The 20,968-nt window shown below is 42.2% G+C and overlaps 1 protein-coding gene across 1 annotated transcript in view; it reads left to right on the top strand.

Annotated features, from left to right (window-relative positions):
* Window positions 1-20,968, top strand: part of cfap299 (cilia and flagella associated protein 299) — a 947,170-nt gene that overhangs the window by 750,047 nt on the left and 176,155 nt on the right. The window contains exon 4 of the mRNA XM_068015303.1: window positions 14,747-14,889. Coding sequence (XP_067871404.1) covers window positions 14,747-14,889 — 143 coding nt within the window. The remainder of the gene's footprint in view (window positions 1-14,746; window positions 14,890-20,968) is intronic.

Genomic DNA, 20,968 nt, shown 5'->3' with positions numbered 1-20,968 from the left:
CCACTGGATATAAAGGCCAGCATTCCATGAGCCATTTTGATTATTTTCTATACCTGTCCATGGCTTGGGCCCCTAAGTCTCTTTGGACCTCTACTGCTTCTAGTTTTTCACCATTTAGAAAATATTCTGATCTATCCTTTTAAGATCCAAAGTGAATGACCTCAAACTTACCTATATTAAAATCTAATTGCCACAGTTTTTCTCATTTAATTAATCTATTGATATCTCTTTGTAATTTTATGCTTCCATCGACACTGCTTACAATGCTATCTATCTTTGTGTCATTGATACTTTGATATGTGGCTTTCTATCCCATCATCTAAGTAATAAATGCAATCAATAGTTGAAACCCCAATACAGATCCCTGCTGGACACCACTCGTCACATCCTGTCAATTAGAGTTATTATATAGTGATCTGAATATAGGCAAGCCCTCTGCTCATTTCTCCAAGCCTCACGGTCTTGCACTTTCTACTTCAGTTGCTCATAGGTATCTCCCATTTTTAATTTCAAGTTGTCTGACATCATCATTCGCTTTCTCCCTCTTGGTCTACGTCCCTCTAATCTTACTTGAATTACCTCCTTCACCAAGTTCTCATGCCTAAGAATATGGCAAATCCAACCTTGTTGCCTTTTCTTCATGATATTCATTAACAATCTATTCTCCTCCACCATCCTGATAACTTCTTCATTGCTCTTGCATTCTGTCCAAGTGACCAGCTCCATCCTTCTCCAGAACCACATTTCACGATTAGAGTACCTGCCATTATCCCGACTCTCTGTTTTCTGCCACTCAGTCAATTTCACAACCAATAATTTGCCTTTAATTCCAAGTTTCATGCTACTGATTTATAAGATTAAATTTAATGAGGTGAGGCTTCCAGAACAGAGCATCATGTGCCATGAATGTGGATCAGAGAATCAGGATGCTAACTTTTGCTGGGAGCCTTATTGTGCAAAATTTACCTAATAATGTCTATGTTCCTCAACTTAGTTATAACCTGAGGTGTCCTTCCCTCCCCCCTCCACCTCCCCTCCCACCACTTGGAATTAAAGGCAAATTATTGGTTGTGAAATTGACTGAGTGGCAGAAAACAGAGAGTCGGGATAATGGCAGGTACTCTAATTGTGAAATGTGGTTCTGGAGAAGGATGGAGCTGGTCACTTGGACAGAATGCAAGAGCAATGAAGAAGTTATCAGGATGGTGGAAATATGTAATATTTCTGAAGTAAATTAACTATCTAACAGAACAAAGTGATCAGTTTTGTTAAATAGCTAGAGACACAAAGGGAACGTTACACAGTTGTATTGAAAAATGGACAATATATTTGAAACATTATTTCAAATACTATAAACTGGATTCAGTTGCTTATTACCATCGCAGCTAGTCATAAGGACTAAGCTGCTCAGCTTCGCCCTTGCTACTACTAGTTGCTGCCAACCATATAAATTTAAGCTCTTTTCCGCTTTTCTTTTTGGCCATGCTTTTACTTCTCCCTCTCCAAAGAGAACAACAGATTTACTTATTTCTATACTTCAATAATTATTATTTGTTGAGTAAACGTAGTGGTCTGAAATTAGCAGCTTTTTTTATGAAAGACGTCTAGGAAGTACAATTTTCAGTAGATGGCAAAGTAAATGCACACCTGTGTACATGTCTGGTTTCTCTATTGCATACTTTAACACAGGGCGTGCTGTGTGGAAACCTATTCCCTCTGAAACAAGTAGCAGTTTTCAAGTAGTGGAATCAGGTCACAAACGCCAAAAGCACGGTACTCAAATGTTCCTGTAAGAGTAATATTTCCATTTCCCTACCACATTTACACAAAGCTGTCAGTGGCAACCTCATCTGCCTCCCCACACACAGTGCACCTTAATAAACAACGCCAGCTGAGACCCCGAGACACCTGCAGAATCGTTTACAGTACATGATTGTTTGTTCTAAAGGAAGCTGGTCAGCTATCGTCCTGGAACATTTCCACTTTCTTGGAAGACTAATGCTGCCTGACAGGGTACTACCGAAACACGTTATATAGTTCTGAAAGGCTGCCAAGCCATGTGATGGTGCAGAGCAAGTGAGAGGAAAATTAATATGTGAAAGACCCTTTTATGCACTTCCTCTGTTGTTGCGGAGTCACTCATGAAGCTACTATGCTAGTTCACGAATTAATGCTGTGACCACCAAGTGGCCCATTGCTCAGGATGCCAACTGGATGATATTTAACCCCGTCCGTGTCATGGCCCACAAGAAAAGGAGATGGTGTTGATGCTGTCAATTATCATTGTTGATTATCATCAGTCATTGAGACAAAATTATAATTTGGTCGGAATCAAATAAGCAATTTGAAACCCAATTAACTGAAAATGATGAGATGATTCATAGACTTCATTACACAATTGCCACAATCTTTGCTCCCGTAACTATTTTGTGGTGTTGAGGCTTATGGAAAGATGATGCAGTTGAATGCTCAGGTGATTATATGAATTTGGTTTATGTAGCTTCTTTGAGGTCACAAAAGTATATTAGTTACATTTATTTATTTTTAAGTTACAATATACTGATAATATTTACCAAAAGTTATACAAAGTATATATTATCTACATAATTTCAGATGCAATTGTTTACCTTCACAATATCAAATCTGTACAATATTTGTTTTAAACCTTTGTTGAACTTTTGGACCTGAAATTATACTTAAATCTGACACTTTTTGGCAGATTTTGTGTAATTTAAACAATTCAATGCCTCTGTTAATAGAACAGTTATTTCACATGAAAATCTTAAGCATCTGTATGCTAATACCATGCGCTGTAATACCTAGCTTTACATTTTTTACTTTAGGCTGACAGTAGAATGTAGCAAGACTACTCCAGCATAAAACCTGTGACTAAGGTGACCAAATAAGTTTGATACCACAATGGGGAACAGTGAACTAACTAAAGCATTATGCAAGAATCAAGTACTGAAGTAGTGCAAGTCTGCCTACATCGAGACCCAGTCAAAGAGGCAGTGTGCCAGTGCATTAGCACTGTATTGACTTCAGTCTGACAGCTGAAACTGACAATATACCCCAGAATCCAATGTGAGTCATGACATCCTATATCTAAGCACAGGTTTGATCCTTCAAGCCAGTAGACTCATGTTATAAGTAGATTGAAATGTATCTCACCATCAAGCACTTGCAAGTAAAATATAGCACAGCCAGCAGCTTGGAGCTGGTTTTAAAATGTTGTTTGGGAACCAGTTCTTGTATTGTAGATTTCCCACAGCTAGAGGCCACATCAATGTAAACCTGCCAGATTTTTATAAACTAGCAGCAAGGAAGACCCTATTTCACTGGGTTTTGTTCACTTACTTTGGTGGTTACATTGTGACATTACATCAAGATCCATTACACACCTTGTCTTTGTCGTGATGCTACAATGCCATCTCATGACACCTGACCCAATTTTTACTATTGACTTCAGGGAAAATAAAATCGGGCAAGATGTAAAACGAGCTGCTAACTTGAAATCTCACATTTCTAACCTGCTAATAAAAAAATAATTACTCCCTTTGTGTGAAAAATTTCCTAAAATCAGTCCTGAAATTGTCTTTTACTCATTTGAATCTATGATCCCCTAGTTCTACTCCATAGTTGAATTTAAAGTTACAATCCAGATTAAGTTTCTCTATATGCTTAATAATCATTCTTTCTAGGCTGATAAACCAGGTTTTTCTAGTATATCCTTATACCTCAGACCCCTAACATTGAGGATCATCTTTGCACTGCTTTCTGTGTTTGGATATTGCCCTTATTTCTGGTGACCACAAGTGGAGACAGTACTCAAAGTGTGGTCTGACTAGAGTATTATAAAGTGTGATCAGTAACTCCTCTGATTGATAATCTACTGTTTTGGCTATTTCATTCAACATCCCATTGGCTTTGTTGATCGCTGTTCTGCATTGGTTGAACATGTTTAGTATTAAATCTACTAAGATTCCAAGGTTTCAACCTTAGCTATTATGACACCATTTATGAAGAATGCATGAAGTTTATTTTATTTCCTATGTGTAGCACTTTTTAGTTGCCTACATTAAATATTGTTGTTCTGTCCACCTATATAGTTCGTTCAATCATTGTGTTATTTCTGAGCTGCTTCCACTGTTTCTCCTAGTTTGGTATCAAATACAAATTTGACCTAATTTGCAATGAGTTTCAGAATTCAGATTATTTATGTAAATAGTTGATTGTAAAAGAGGAATATTAATATGTACAAGAAGCGATCAATGGTGGGATTAGACTAGGTGACTCATGGAGGAAATTTCTGGTGCAGACTTGATGTGCGGAATAGTCTGTTTCTATGCTGTAAAATCACATTTTTAAGCTAGAAATTCTGTGACATGTCATACATTCAAAAAGAGATGCATATTATTGTAGCTTCTATAAGCCAAGAGAAATTTTATTTTGTGCAATAACAAAATAAATATTTTCCTTTCCAATCTTTTCATTTATATCAAATATAGATACTCTCTGGTTAGAACCAGGTTATGGCCACCCATTTTAAATCAAAATAACAAGCCCAAGAGTAGTTACACTCATGGCTCAATGTGTGACAACGTTAAACACTGAATCCATATTAAAAATAATAAAGTAATCCAATAAATGAATTGATTATCTATAACTTACTCTTCTTCATATATTGTAGATTAGGTAAATGACACATTTAAGTAATCACAGGGATATTAAAGAACAGAATGTAAAAATGCCATTTATCCTATAAGTCTATTTTTTTTCCAACAAACCAAAATATGAACCATCATGAATTTTCCTACACCTATTTAATATCCTCATAAAGGCAAATAAGCACAGTAAAACTTCAAAAACTACATTTTGTGAAATTTCTCCCTGGCCTCTGCAACTGCAAAAAACTGTTGAATACCATTATAAAGCACCAGACTTCCTCTTCCCATGCACTGTTAAGGAGCTCCCAATTAAATATGTTTCGTTCTTTTTATCCTGTCTTCAATATCAGTAGCAATTGTGCTATTTGACCAAAATATAAAAGGAGCCCTTTTTGAACACTTTCAACAATAAGCATTTCTTGCTTATTGGATCTAGAGGTTTTTTTTCAGTTTTTGTTCAGTGCAGCCCCTGCTTATTTTTATTATAGAAAATTTGATCTAACTTGGTTTCAGGGTTTTCAGCAATTAAAGCGATTCTTATTTTGTCAGAAACAATCATGTTTTGATGTCTTTCATAAAATGAAATTTTGTTTCATCTGAGTTTGGCTGACACTTTCAAGGAAGGTCACAGAAAAACAGGCCTCTTGAGCTGAAAGAAATTAAATCTAGATATGGCCAAAATCAACACTAGCAAGCAAAATACAGTCATTCTTTTCATGCACCTGCTGCCACAGAACAACACCATGTTGAATTTGGCTTATCAGCCTAAGTTGTTCTTCTTGGGCTCCATCTTGGCATAATTATCAACATTATCTGATGCTGCTGAAAGTTAATTAGATTTTCCAGGTGATGATCTAAATTTGCAGTGGCAAAGGGGTCAAATAAGATTTGTTTAAATTGGCTCATTGATTTCCCATACTTTAAGGCTAGCTTATTTCTACAGTTCACTAATGAACATCTTGCTTCTTGAAGTTAATATGCTGGCATTAATCAATGCAATCTTTAAGGAAGCCCATTGATGGAAACAAATCAAGTCTTCAAATGAAATAGTCCTACCAGTTCTCATTTTAGATTTATTTGTCACATAAACATGCAACCTTTTCGCTCATCTCTCAGGAAAGAAACCAGTTCTCTGTGGAGAATGTTTATATTATTTAAATTTCTGTGATCTTTTTGTGTATTTAGATCCAATAACAAATGACATTGTAACATGATGTATCGTAATGCTGCTAATGCTAATTTATTCCCAAATTAAAACTTGAAATGTTTTTAAGGGAGGCAGTAGGAAAATTCTGAGTCTCTGGATATATTATGTATTTCCAAATTGATAAAATAATGAAATCTTTCTTTTAATTCTCTGTTTATCATGACCACTGATTTGCTTTATTGGAATTGACTCATTCTTCCTCCAAGGAATAAAACCCAAATCTTTCCAAGCACCAGTATTATTTTACAATACTACGTAAACAATACTGCTTCATACACAATCAATGGGTTATATTTAGCATGCTACATTTCATATAAAACTCAGAATGCCCTGCGCTTGCTCATGCCTGCACAGAGACAATGGATTGCCAAGTTTCAGATGAATCTGGATCACTCAACAACTGTAAATCATTTTCCTCAGCTATATACACAAACTCATTACAAACACCAGCAAATGGGCAAGCAGAAGTTTGGATTCATTCTGGTAATGTGGTAGATCAGATTTTATTCATATTGTATTGGTTCCAACTGCTATACTGGAGCTGTTGCTTAACATCATGGTGACGTACCACCCCCTCCATACTACGTGGCAGGAGGCAGATCATCCGGCACCGTGATGAACATCGGCACAGCTGATGATGATGTGGTAGGGGCCTATTTAAAGAGCAGCCAGCGCATCAGCTTTGCCTGCACCTACACAGAACATAGAAGTGCACAGCTGTTGGACTGCAGAATGGGAATTGTCAGAGGGAAGAAAAGCTTACCTGCAAGGAGACAGAGGGGCATTCCAGGGTGGCCCCACAGTTCAGTGATGCCTCCCTGCTAACACTCCTCCAGGCTGTGTGAGCAAGACGGGAGGTCCTCTTCCCCAGCAATGGCAAGAAGAGGCCCTCCCGTCAGGCCAAGGCAGTCTGGCTGGAGTTGGGAGAGGAAGTCAGTAGCCATGGACCCACCTGCCGAGACTGGGTCCAGTGTCACAAAAGGATGAATGACCTGCTGCGAACTGCAAAAGTAAGTGCAACTTTACATCAGGGCTCCAGTGAAACTGGGTATGCCCACACAGAGTGGCATATGTTTGCCACTGCCATGCCGATGAAAGGGAGGTTGGGCAGGGAGGAAAGATGTGACAAGAATGGAGAAATGTATGATAGAACTTACCCTTGTCTGCTGCGCAGAGAATGGCACCTACATGAGTGGCTCACTGAGTAGTGCGCACCAAGCATCCCCCACCTTTGGGCCCATCAATCCTCTCGTGACATGTGTCGTGCTGATGAAATGCCATCCGTAATAGCTGCCTCTTTGCTCCTCCAGGCGAAGAGGTCCCACAAAGCAAGGGAGGCCATACCGGTGGAGGTGTTGCTGACTAATGATGGCTGACAGATGCTGAGGAGGAGGTCCTGCAGATATCAGCAGCCAAGCTGACATGTTAATTTGGTGAAGGAGACATTGGGGTCCATGGTGAACATACGTCTGATACATATAAACAATAATCAATGTGGAATGTGTTGCAATGCTGCTGTAATTGTGAAATGTGCTATATTAGGAATGACAGTGTGCTCTTCCCATTGTGTCTTCTAGTCGGACGCTCTGAGCTAGCCCCAGCCTCGCAGGACCCCTCCCACACTTCACAGGAAGAATCACCCTCCAAGGAACCAGAGTCCCATAACATTAATGCACCTTCCACCAGCGCAGATATAATCACCTCGGTGGGTATCCATTCAGCCTTAGAGTGTGGGTCACAAGCTGGTGAGAGCACTGCACACGTACTCAAGCAGCTGACTGAGGCTGAGAAAGCCGACAGATGGAGGGCTGTGGGTGTGCAGGCCCATGCTGAGCCCCAGGCTACTGATGACCCTCTGCTGTCGGCAGCACAGGGCATGCTGGAGCTGATGCTGAAGTCCTGACAACATCAGGTGGAGATACCACAGGCCATGTGCAGCCTTGAGCGGATGATGGTGAGTCCATCCAGGCCATGACAGCTGCCATGTCCCAGGCATATGAGCGCCTGGCGCCATCCATTGAGGCAGCAGCAGCCCTTTTGGTGAGTGAGAATCAATTAATACGTGCTGATCTGCAATCCCTCACTGATGTCGTGACATCCATTCAGCAGTGGCTAGGCAAGAGAGGGACCAGAGGCATGGATACTGTCCCTGCCCCTGGTCGTTTCTGGGAGAGCAGAGGGGTTCCAATGAACCCTGAGATGGAGGAGGCGAGTCAGTGCAACATATCTGGGGTCTCCCCTCAAGGTGATTCCAATGTGGATGCTGGCTCTTCCGCTCCTCTGCCTGTGAGTCAAGCTCCAGCAGCTGCGACATCTGAGGAGAGTTCTGCGCTGACGCAGGATTCCCTCAGCCAGCCGGAACCCTCCAGGTCTCGTGCACGCAGAGGATGATCGCCAAAGTCATCCACAACCAAAGGGCAATCAGATCAGCAGTCTTCCTCCAGTCAGGCTGCTGGCGCAGAGGTGGCACCGTGAAGGAGCACCTGCATGCATTTACTGAAAATACCTTGACACAAATGGGTCTGCACGGGTGTCACTACAATGTAAATACGTATTTCACTAAATGTTCTTCATTAACATGTGTGTCCTTTTTACTGTGTGAATGACGTGTGCCAGCATGTACCACTCATGTCTCATCCCTTTTCATCTTTGGCCTTTCAGGAATGCCAATGTATGGAAAAACATCATTGCCATGCCAGCATTACTCATATGCGTCTCCACGGATGCAGTGACATGGACAATAGCTCAGTCTGCTGCGGCCTCTAATGGTTCAGACAAAAATGCTGCAGATGTCGACTGCTGCACAGCAGGTGATCAAGGGTGCTGTGTGGCTTGCAGAGCTCATGGTGGTTCCTATGGAGCAGAGACGCTTTGTCTGATAACTTGCTGCTGTGCATCCCTAGCTCGCTGCTCGTCCTGAAAGCGGAGCCTGGGTGCCCTCTGCCCTCCCATGCGCCTTTCCTGTTGTAAGTCCTCAGTGTCCTCATAGTCCGAGGAGGAATCCTGTTGACGTCTCTCCTCATCAAGCCAGGCCTGCCCCCTATTGGATGTGTAGTTGTGCAAAGCACAGCAAGCAGCAAAGAAAGGAGTTGCCCTTTGCAGCTCATGGTACAGGGCACCATCCTATCTATCCAGGCAGTGAGAGCGCATTTTCAGCATGTCAGTTGCCTGCTCAATAGTGGCTCTTGTAGCTCCATGGCTCGTGTTGTATCTCTCGTCTGCAGCAGTGGTGGGGTCTGTCACTGATGTCAGGAGCCATGTCTACAAGGGATAGCCTTTGACTTCAAGAAGCCACCCCTTCATCTGAGCCAGTTCAGTGAACAACAGTGGCAGCCAGAACTAGTGTAGGATCCAGGCCTCATGGCAGCTGCCTGAGAAGCAGGCACAGATTTGCATGAAGCGGCTCGGTGAGGAAACCCTTAATGGTAACGTCTGCAGCTGGTAGCCTGGCGGGAGCCCTGATGGCCACTTGGGTGCAGTCTATTTGGTTATCCAGTGATGGTGCTGAAGCCGATGGCCCTCCGGGCCTGGTTGTTAGAGTCCGTCCTGAAGTGAACATACTCACTGGCCCTCCGGTACAGAGCATCGGTGACCTCCCTGATGCAGGGGTACATGCTGACTGTGTGACCCCCACAAGGGTCTCTGGTGGGCCCCTGAAATGATGCATAAGGGTAAAGGTTAAGAGCCCCTGTCACTATGAGGGCCACAGGCATAGGATGTCCACCAAAGCCCATGAACTGCAGGTCATCATTGAGCAGGGCGCAGATGTGTGTCATCAACTCTCGACATCCGCAGTTGCCTCTGACACTGGTACTCTGACATCCGCTGGTATGTTGTGCGGGACCTGTAGATGCGTGGTGTTCTATAGTGGTGAGCTCCTCTTGGGGGCTGCTGCTCATGATGGGGGGCCTCTGCGTGGACTGCACCTGCCTGTTGGTTTTGCCTGCAGTGCATATGGATCCTCAGGAATAACGGATCACACAATCTAGGATGAGCCATACCCATCTCCACGTGACAAATAAAGTTGTATCCTTCACTTATTCGGATCTTTCTAACAAGGCAGGCATTGTTGTTTACAGGTACGAACAGACATACGAGCATGAACATACAAATTAGGAGTAGGAGTAGGCCACTCAGCCCTCGAGCCTGCTCCGCCATTCAGTAAGTTCATGGCTGAACTGATTACTCTACATTTCCACCCCCGATAACCTTCCACCCCCTTTGCTTATCAAGAATCTATCTCCTCTGCCTTAAAAATATTCAAATCTCTGCTTCCACTGCCTTTTGAGGAAGAGAATTCCAAAGACTCATGACTCTCTGAGAGAAAAAATTCTCCTCATCTCTGTCTTAAATGGGCGACCCCTTATTTTTAAATAGTGACCCCTAGTTTGAGATTCTCCCACAAGGGAAATCATCCTTTCCACATCCACCCTGTCAAGACCCCTCAGAGTCTTATATGTTTCAATCAAGTCACTGCTTGCTCTTCTAAATTCCAGTGGATACAAGCCTAGCCTGTCCAATCTTTCCTCATAAGACAGCCCACCCATTTGAGGTATTAGTCTAGTAAACCTTGTCTGTACTGCCTCCAACACATCAGGTGCTTTCATGGATCAACTATTTGGCATGGACCTGTATTGCCCATCTTAGCTCACACTAAGAGTGGCACAGCATGACCACATTAAGATTCTACCAGCTGCACGATTGTCCTCACCCACCGTATAACCTTTACACGCCTACCGTTTCTGGCACCCACCCCACACACAATGTGACTGGAGTGCCATAGTTCCTTCACTCACACAAACAAACAATGGCACAGAGCGGCACACTTTATAGAGGGAGGGTACGCAGTACCTCCCTTCATGCCTGCAGAGCCATGCCCCCAGTAATACCAACCCCCTCCCACCTCCCTTCAAGTATGCAGAGCTGTGCCCCCAGTGATCCCATTCCCCCTCCCACCTCCCTTCAAGTATGCAGAGTTGAGACCTCGATAACACCAGTTCCCCTCCCACCTCCCTTCCAGTATGCAGAGTTGAGACCCAGTTTACAGAGACCTACCTGCACTGTCTGCGATTGCTCCCTCTTCTGCTGTCCTGCTGGCTTCTCTCATTTGTGAATGGGACGGCACGTGACAGCAGCCCGTTCAGTGAAAAATGCAGAACTGAGAAGCAACGTGCAGTGGGATGCATAATCAGGCAAGGTAAGTAACGCTTATCATACTTAAATTGGGGTTCCGTCACTAAGTGGCGGGGTGGCCGTACCAAGGTCCTGCCACCACCGATAGAATGGGGTGGGACATATATGGCGTCGGGGGTTGTGGCGGTCTTCTCCTGCTAGAATATTTCGGGCCCCCCCACCCCCCGTCACTACCCCCGACATCGGAGGGCTGGTAAAATTCAGCCCAGTGAATTTAAGTTATGTTCATATACATTACCATTTCCAAATATGCAAACTGAGCCAGAGATAGGTTCAGATAACTGAGAATTTAGATAAACAAGCTTTATCTGACAAAAGCTAAATAAAATGCAGGACATAAAAGTGGGATTGCAGTGCATAGCTCAAATATTTAAATGATACTGTTTCCGTCCTCACCGAGGTCCAATTTAACAAATTGATTCTTTAAAGCACTTAGAAACATGTCTTGTAGATTGGGAAAGTTAGTTTTACCCCAATTTTATTTGATCATTTGTTTTGGTTTCTAACTTCTAGTTTTGCTTTGTTGAGTTGTCTTTCATGGGTGGCTGATACCATATTGAGAAAAATGATCTGTACACTTTCTATTTCCAACTATTACTCTGCTTCCACCTGGCTAATTCATTTCTGTATTTGTGTTGAATGGCAAAATTATGGATATCTTGTTGGGATAGCGGCCAATCCTGTAATTGATAGGATCTGTTTGGCAGATACAGAGATGTATTTAGCATTCAGTTTCACAAGAGTTCGATGATCTCTATCTATCTCTATCTCTCTAAAGCAAAAGAAGTCAAAGTATTTCTTTTACTAAAAATCTGATTGCACACTTTATTTAGAAGCAACAGGGCCTGAGAAAAGATTCTGTTGATCTGAAGTAGCTTTTGTTCTTTTTCTAGCTTTTGATATACAAGATGTATTATCTGCTGTTGACAGTTGCTTCAACACAACTGGATTAAAAACAAATCTTCTTTTTGAAATTACTACCAATTTCAAAGAGCAAAATCTTGTACCTTAAAATTGTCCCTGTGCTTTACATATTATGATGTTGGGGGTTTCTGAAAATAAGTGCACACCTTGTCCAAGGCCACATTCTTCAGGCTGGATTTTGTTCCCAGCCCGACGTCAGGTTCTGTGGCAGGGGGTGCTGGAATATCGGAGTGGCAGCGGCTGCCACAGAACCCGACACCTGGATTGTTGGGTCCATTCTTCCCGATGGCGGGGAAGCTCTGTGGTGGCCCCTCCGCCGCTCTGTGATGGGACCCGACTTAGCATATTTAAATTATGTATTTGTATGAATTAAAATATAAACTGTAGCGATCTTACCTTCAGTTCCCGATCTTCATTGTGACGAGCGGCACACACGCGCCTTCACTTTCCCATCCAGGGAAAGCTGGTGTCACCAAGGTGGGGAAAGGGTGAACTCTGCACTCTGATGGGTAGGGGTGTGGGAAGGGCTGAACTCTGCACTTTGTGTATAAGGAAGGGGTGTAAGGGATGAACTCTGCACTTTGTTGAACTTTCTGCAGGGCTAGCAGCCTTTTAGAAAATGGCGCCAGCACCTGCTTCCGCATCAGTGATGCCATGAACAGGGTCACCAATGCCGCCCCCGCCATGTGATTGGGGGGACTGGCTGCCATGAATATGTAAAGTGGCCGCCCGCACAGAATCGATGTGGCACGACGGCGGGGACGGCCGCCATTTTCCAGGTCCACCACCGCTCCCGCTCCCAGCGGCAGGACTACAGAATCCAGCCCTTCATTTCCAAGCCTTGGTCTAAATGTTCTAAGTGAATGCTGGCAACAGGGAACCTTACCCACTATCTGTACACACTTGGAAAGTTATGCCTAGTGAGTGTCAGGAGGCTATTCACCCACAAGAGACTTTACAACTAAGTCCTCATCCAGCAATCACACAAGATAATGTTCAGTAACAGATACCTTAACTGACGGTTTCCCATCTTTGGCCCAAGGTTCTAAATTAATTGCAATGTACTTGTCACCGTGCCAACTGATTTCAGCTAACTGAGCCAACCCAGATCAGGGATCACACGTGGGAAATTGCCAGTTTGTATGGTTCAGTCTTGCACTGGATAATGGATTTATCAATGGAACCATCAGGGAGAGTCCTATTGAAAGCATATTTATAATCCTTTACTGCAGCTTTGCCTGACCTTTTCCTGTTGTCATGCAACAAATTGTGTGAATGTTCCAGTAGATTTATGAACGAGTAAAGGATAAAGTTAATAAAAGCATAGGGTGAGAAAGACAACAGCTTAATTAGCTTCAGATCCTTACTCTAATATATCTGCCACTGGATCATTTATCATTCCTAGAAATAGATGCTCCAGGATGAGCCTGTTTCACATTTATTTTATGGAAACAGTTTGTTTATTATTTGTTTATTACATTTTGCTATGGACAATTACTGTTTTAGTTTTAGAGTATATTACTATTTTTTGTTCTGTTCTTTTATGTTTAAAAATTTAGAGCCTTTCTTCAGCACAGATTTAATTGCCAGGAACTACTGAATTCTGGTCAGTGAATCCCACATTTGATTTTAGTCAACTAGGTGTGAATAAAGCTTGACAGTAATATGTTTGAAATTGTTTTATCATGAGATTTTAAACTCTTTAGGATTCTACTAACTGCAATAATAAATATATATTGCTTCAATACACTTGTATGAAATGGTAAGAAATATTAAATGAGTTAATTAATAGTTATAAAGAAGGACTGAGTGCTTCAGTGAACTATAGGAAAAGGGACTATGGTAAAATTTCACTATTTGTTATGTTTTCCCTCTGTATCTGTAATCCTCTCTTTACTTGGGAGAGTCAGTTCCAACCACCCCTGCACCTCCAACTCTCTGCTTTGCTCCACAGATGCTATCAATGTCTCCATGTTCCATCTGTTATCAGTGGAACAGATTAGTCAGTGAGTTGACTGGTGAAAGATCGTAAAATGTATTACTGATTATGCGTCATACTCTAGTTTCAGATGTTTGACATGGACCCTGTGTTCAGTGTATAATAGAGGTACCACTCCCATCTCGTCCTCCCCTGTCTGTCAGGAGCCTCTTTGGGGCAATATTAATAGCAGCTGTAAGTGAAGTAGATAAACCAGAATCACTATTGGTTCAGGATAGTAATCTAACAGAATCAATCATGGGAACCTTTCAAACTTCTGTGAGAATTGTGTCACTGCCCTGCAAACCTTTGTAACAACTGAGAAAGAGTGATGTATACTGAGGTAGCATAAAAAGATGCTTATTAAATTGCTCTTGCGAGAAACTTGAAGGCAACAAATACTTTAATTGTAACATCCCAGCATTTTTTCTATGATATATTGAATTACCATAAAATTAAATAAGAAAGAAGACATCCGAACTTACAAACACCAACTCCATTTTTACATGCATAATATATATGCAATTGTAAAATACATCTTTTAGGAAGAAATGGGTAACATCAAAGATGATGTTGATAATGTCTGTTGCTGTGTTCTAAGTCTATTTCACAAATGATTGTATGTATATAAACAAGCCCAGGGCAACAATTAAATAACATCTTGAAGTTCTTGCAACTTTTAACAAATGAAATCTATTTAATTGTTTATTAAAACTGCTCAGTTTAATTTTACATTTTAGGCTCTAATACAAAATTATCTATTTTCTAATTTTTCAGTCTATAATTTTCATCCGAGACTACAATTCACATGGCCAAGAGATTTCTGGGTATATTGATTATTCTCATAGACTCAAGACAGAACAGTTTGAAGGGTACTTTGGTGGAAAGAAGAAACTATTGCCACGGTCAACAGATCTAAGGTACACTTACAGATTATAATATTGGTTTGGCAACACTGTTGGTGGCATTTTTAGTTTAATTTCTTGCTCATGTTCATCATCTACAAATTATAATGTCTCTGCATAAATAATAACCTCTCCATTGTTCCTCATCTGTGGTTTCGTACACCAATCGTTTTGGTCAGTGCTGCTACAGGATTTCCTGACAGTAACTTAATGATAGTAATTCAAAACCGACCATCAGGGAACACCCACAAAACTGATAAAGTACCATGAAAGATGAAGCAGAGGATATGCTGTTCTATAGTTACCAACATATCAGTTACTAATGCTTAAATAACTTACCTCACAGTGACAGTTATCTCCAGCACTTGAAGTTTCTTCTATCACCATAAAGGGGTTAATGTATTAAACGCTAGCAGTAATCCCAAAGCATTTGTTGAAATGGTACCTAAATGCTACAAATGCACCATGATACATCTTGCAGGAAAAACATGAGTTAAATGCACCAGTGTTTGGCCCCTTCATCAACAACTACAGTAACCTGCATTAAAAATTGCCTTTAATGTGGTAAAACATCCCAAGGCATTTCACAAAAGTGTTATCAAACAAAAATTTGACACTGAGCAACACGAGGACTTATTAAGACATGTGGCCAAAAGCTTGGTCAAAAAGGTAGGTTTTAAGGAGGACAGAGAGATAGATAGGCAGAGAGGTTTATGGAGGAAATTCCACAGTTTAGGGCCTATGCAACTGAAGGCACAGCTGCCATTGGTAGAATGATTAGAATCGAGACTGTGCAAGAATCTTGGAGGGTTGTAGGGCTGACAGAGGTTACAGATATAGGGAGAGATGAAGTCATGGTGGGATTTGAAAGCAAGGATGAGAATTTTAAAGTCAAGTTGTTGCTGGACTGAGAGTCAATGTAGGTCAGTGAGCACAGGGATGATGGTGAACAGGAATTGTACAAGTTAAGATATGAGCAACAGAGTTTTGGATGAGCTCAAGTTTATGGAGGGTGCAACCAGGAATGCATTGGAATACTCAAATCTAGAAGTAACAAAGATATGGATGAGGATTTCAGCAGATGATGAGCTGAGGGAGGGGTCGAGATGGGCATTGTTGCAGAGGTGCAAGTAGGCGACCTTGGTGATGAAGAGGATATGGGTTCAAAAGTTCAGCTGAGTGTCAAATTGGATGCCAAGGTTGCGAACAGTCTGGTTCAGACTCAGACAGTGGACAGGTAGAGGAGTGGAGTCAATGGCGAGAGAACAGAGTTCATAGTGGGGACAAAAGAAAATGGCTTCAGTCTTTCCAATATTTAATTGGAGAAAATTTCTGCTCATCCGGTACTGAATATTAGACGAGCAGTGTGGCAAATCAGAGGCAGTGGAGTGATTGAGAGGGCAGATGGTGAGGTATAGGGTGTTCTTGGCATACATGTGAAACCTGGCGTTATATTTTCAGATAATGTTGTGTGTGGCAGCATGCAGATGAGAGGTGAAAGGTTTTAAGGAGTTTCTTAAAGGAGGAGCAAGAAAGGTAGAGTTGTTTAAGGAGGGAATTCCAGAGCTTGGGCCAAGGCAGCTGATGAGTACTTATTGGATAAAGTAGTCTATGGGATCGCAAAGACTTGTGAATGTTTATTTGTGCAATATATTGCTTGAAATGGCTTTAATTATTTTGTTTATCTTACTTTTTGTGTATCAGTGCTTTTATAGTTATTAGAAGCAAGTATGCACTTAGTTCACAGTTGTTTCAGAAGTTGTAACTGTTTGAACAAACACGGAAGTACTAAAATACACCTTTATCATTTGAAGTAGGAAAACTCATTGTATAATTTACACAATACAGGCAGTCAAGAATGTCAGTATCATGGTTGGATTAATACAACAATTGATGATACCCTTGCCAACCAGAACTCCACCCCAACCACAGCTTTTAATCAAAAGTATGAGTGAAATAAATAAGCATATTCTGTCTACGGTCTTTTCCAATTTGTTCAGTTTTTTAAGGCATTGGTTAAAATTATAGCAACCAGCAATCTTTCTTGTAATGGTGCTCTTTAATGAATGAGAAGTAATCTTTCATTGTGGTTTCACTATAGATTGTTCATGGTAGTATTTTAAAAATACTACAAGAATATATCTACAATTCAGCAACTTTTTATCATTTTCTTAAGATGCACATGAAAGAGGCAACATCCTCACTTTGGTTTGCTGCATAGACTATATAGTAAAAATAGGCTCAATGCTCTAGTCTTGTCTTATCTTTTCAAATGCAGAATTTCCTTTTCACCTTGTGGTCTGCAGTTGTTAACTGATATGGGCAGATTGTCTTCTGAGGAAAGGTTCAACAGGCTAGGCATGTATCCGCTGGAGTTTAGAAGAGTAAGAGGCGACTTGATTGAAACATATAAGATCCTGAAGGATCTTGACAGGGTGGATGTGGAAAGGATGTTTCCTCTTGTGGGAGAATCTACAACGAGGGGTCACTGTTTAAAAATAAGCAGTTGTCCATTTAAGACAGAGATGAGGAGAATATTATTTTCTCTCAGAGGGTCGTGAGTCTTAGGAACTCTCTTCCTCAAAAGGCGGTGGAAGCAGAGTCTCTAAATATTTTTAAGGCAGAGGTAGATAGATTCTTGATGAGCAATGGCGTGAAAGGTTCTCAGGGGTAGGCGGGAATGTGGAGTTGAGGTTACAATCAGATCAGCCATGATCTTATTGAATGATAGAGCAGGCTTGAGGGGCAAAGTGGCTGCACCTGCTCCTAATTAGTATATTTGTATGGTAGGAGGAAGGGCCCTTGTACTTCAAGCGAATATGTGGACCACAATGAATATCCTCCTTACTCAGAAATTACATCACCAAAACTGACTTTTCAATCCAGTCAGTCCATGTTGGTGTTTATCCTCTACATGAACTATGGTCTCCATCCCATGTACCCACTCCTGTTCCCCTATCCCTTTCTCCCACTTTTTTCTTTGTTTATTGAGGTCATTTTTCAGCTTCCTGTCCTGAAGGAATGTGTCTGTGAATTACTCTGCGGTTCCATTGCTGTTGTGTCTTCTGGCCCATCACCCACTGGCAATTCTTCACATGTAAATCCAGAATGAGCATAGGCAGACTGTTTGGCCAACATCGTGAGGAAGGAAAATAATGGCTCAAAGCATTTTCTAACATTGTTTGAATGATTTGGTTGGTTCACTGTGTGGCAACTGCTAATTCCAAGATTGATGGATTTCAAAAACATTTCAGTAATTTGATTGGGTGGCTTTGTGCTACTTTCTCGTTGATTGAAGTGGTTTTTGATTTCAACAGAAAACACAAAGCTGAGGTGCTAAGGTGTCACTCCGGACAGGAACGTATTGCTTTAGTGAAGTATTTCTGCACTCTAATCACAGCAGTTAATAAGGGATCTCTGACATGGAGGTGAGGACAGTTTAAAGAGTATCATGTATGGCAGAATGAATGGCTTACTGGATCTTGGGCATGGTGGAGAGCATAACTTGAAGAGATCAAACATAGCAGTGGCTGTAGTCACCAACCATCCACTTTGGAATGGAAATCAGTTTAACTGCCTCCCATTGGGATGATTGCATTGGAGCTGGCAGAACAGCTGATTCTGGGGCTAGCTACATTCTCCCTGGTTAATCTGTCTTTTGGAGGTCAGAGACTAAAACAGCAATATTTAGTTTTAGTAGTCTTCTGTACCCCACAATTTTGTACCTGCTCCAAAAGTGCCCCTCCAGCCTCTGATCATTTCTAGCAGTCAAGAGCCTCTAATGCACATGCTCAGGAAAATGGAGGGAAAAGAGTGGGTAAAGAGAGCAGAGGAAAATAGGGGAGGATAAAAGAGGAGGAGAGAGGCGCCTAAGGGCGAAGAGGAAAAGATGAGAGGAGGAACGGAGAGGAAGAGGGAAGTGCATAGGGGAGTTGGAGTTGGGAGGAGAATAGATGAAAAGGAGGGGGAAGGGAGGAAGTGAAGGGAGAATACAAAGATTGAACGGGTGGTTCAAAGTGAAATCTGAAACAATTACAGAAAAGGCTTCACAGATGCTAACTGATCTGGTATGTGTTTCCAACTTGTTCTGTTTGTTTTTTAACATGAAGAGGGATATATTGAAACATGAAGGTAAACTTATTCAGAAATTCTGAAATTGTTCAGAGAGAAGTTCTGATATTTACAAGCTAGACACATCCCAGCTGTAGTGTTGAAGACCTGTGCTCCAGAGCTAGTCGCACCTCAAACTAAACAATTTCAGTGCAGCTACAACATTGGAATCTGCCCAACAAAGTGAAAAGGAAAACAAGTCCAGCCTGGCCAATTCGAATCGATCAACCTATTCCCACTATCAACGAAGTGATAGAATAAGTCATTGACAGTGTTATCAAGCAGTACTTACTCATTGATATCCTGCTCACTGATGCTCAGTTCGGGTTCCGCCAGGCCAAGGGGTTACAGCCTTCGTCCAAACATGGATGCCAACTGAATTCAAGTGGTGAGGTGAGAATAACTGCCCTTGGAAACAAGGCAACATTCAACGGAGTGTGGCAGCACACACTAACCATAACAAAACTGGTGAACGAAAGTCAAGAGGAAAACCTTTCAGTGGCTTGAGTCACACTTGTGTTATGGTCACCTGGTTTGTGGTTTGTATTAATTTTCTAATTGTAACTTTTAAGTTGGGAATTGATTTTTTTTAATGCAAGACAAATGAAAACACCTGGTTTGAGAAGCTGGCAAACAAAACTAGGGTGGTTACAAATCAAACGGTGGCCCATGTTTATTGAGTAAGGTCATAATAGGAAGTTTGAACACCTTAAACAGTAGGACCCTCTCTGAACTATATGGAGCCAGTGTGTCTGCAGATGCCTCAATCAAGGGTTTAAATTATTCATATGATTTCCCAGAACAAAGAGAAGATTTGGGATTTGGAGGTAATTATCTTAAATTGCTATCTGGGACATCCCACATGTACCACATGCTATGGAGATAGATGATGCAGGAGCTGCCTGTTGGCATTTTAATCTGTGTGCTTGCTAACAGACAAGGAGTTGGCTTTTGGAAAGCTGTTGGTTTTAGACAGGCTGTTGGTCACAGAGAAAACTGTTGGCTTTGGGAGTAGCTGGACACAGGAGCAAAGAAGCCATAAGGACCCATGGGTGTTTCTGTTTTGAATAAAGTCCATGCTCAAGCTGGGAAATCCAGATTCATGAGGTGTTGAAGGAGAACTGGAGGGTTTGTCTAGCCAAAGCTACAGGGCGAATCCCCAGGAGATCTGATCCTCAGAAGATAGCTGAGAAACAAAGGAAATTGAAGTGAAATCTTAAGAGCTATGGTACACTTTGGATTTGTCGAAGGAGAAGTGAACAAACTGCCAAGATCCTGTGAAGTATAGGGGATCTCTTGGAGCAGAAGTAAAAGTCAAACGGAGTGTTCTGTTGAGATTTAGAGTTTAAAGTATTTGTCTTCATGTTCTGTTAAGATTTTGACCAGAATGTTATGTTGTGGCAGAGGCCCCGCCAACTGATATGCTGGGGCACAGTCCACCTGCACCTGGCCTGGAAGCCACACAGCGATTTTGCGTGGCCCAGGCCCTTAATTGGCCTTGGTCGGGACTTCCACTCCTTTGAGGCAGGAAGTCCTGCCTCCAAGAACTGCCAGTCAGACACAAGGTCGGCAGCTCTTCAGTCCCAGCAGCGGCAGCGGGAGTGGTGGCCACTGATGGGACTGCACCCAGCCAGGACCAGCAAGATGGAACAGGCCCTTGAATGGAGGTAAGTATGTGGAGCCTCGCCGGGGACAATTGGCTAGGCCCTGGTGAGGTGGTGGTGGAGGGGAGGGGGTGGTGGATCAAGAGTGCTGGGGTTGGTCCAGTGGGGGTGGTTTGTGCCACTGAGGTGGCCCTCCGTGGGCCACAGGATGCCCAATCAGGAGTGCTGCCCCAGCCTGCAAGGAGGCCACCAGGTATTACCGATATTACCCCTAATTAATTGGCCACTTAAAGGCCTCAATTGGCCTGGGGCGGCAGACCGTTTTCCACCTCCCCCACAGTGGGTAAAATGGCAGCGGGGATGGGTAGGCAACGGGAACG

Source organism: Heterodontus francisci, chromosome 1 (assembly GCF_036365525.1).
Source record: "Heterodontus francisci isolate sHetFra1 chromosome 1, sHetFra1.hap1, whole genome shotgun sequence".
In the NCBI taxonomy this organism is placed as follows: Eukaryota; Metazoa; Chordata; class Chondrichthyes; order Heterodontiformes; family Heterodontidae; genus Heterodontus; species Heterodontus francisci.
The sequence above is the reverse complement of the archived record's forward strand: the minus strand, read 5'-3'. Positions and strand labels throughout refer to the sequence as shown.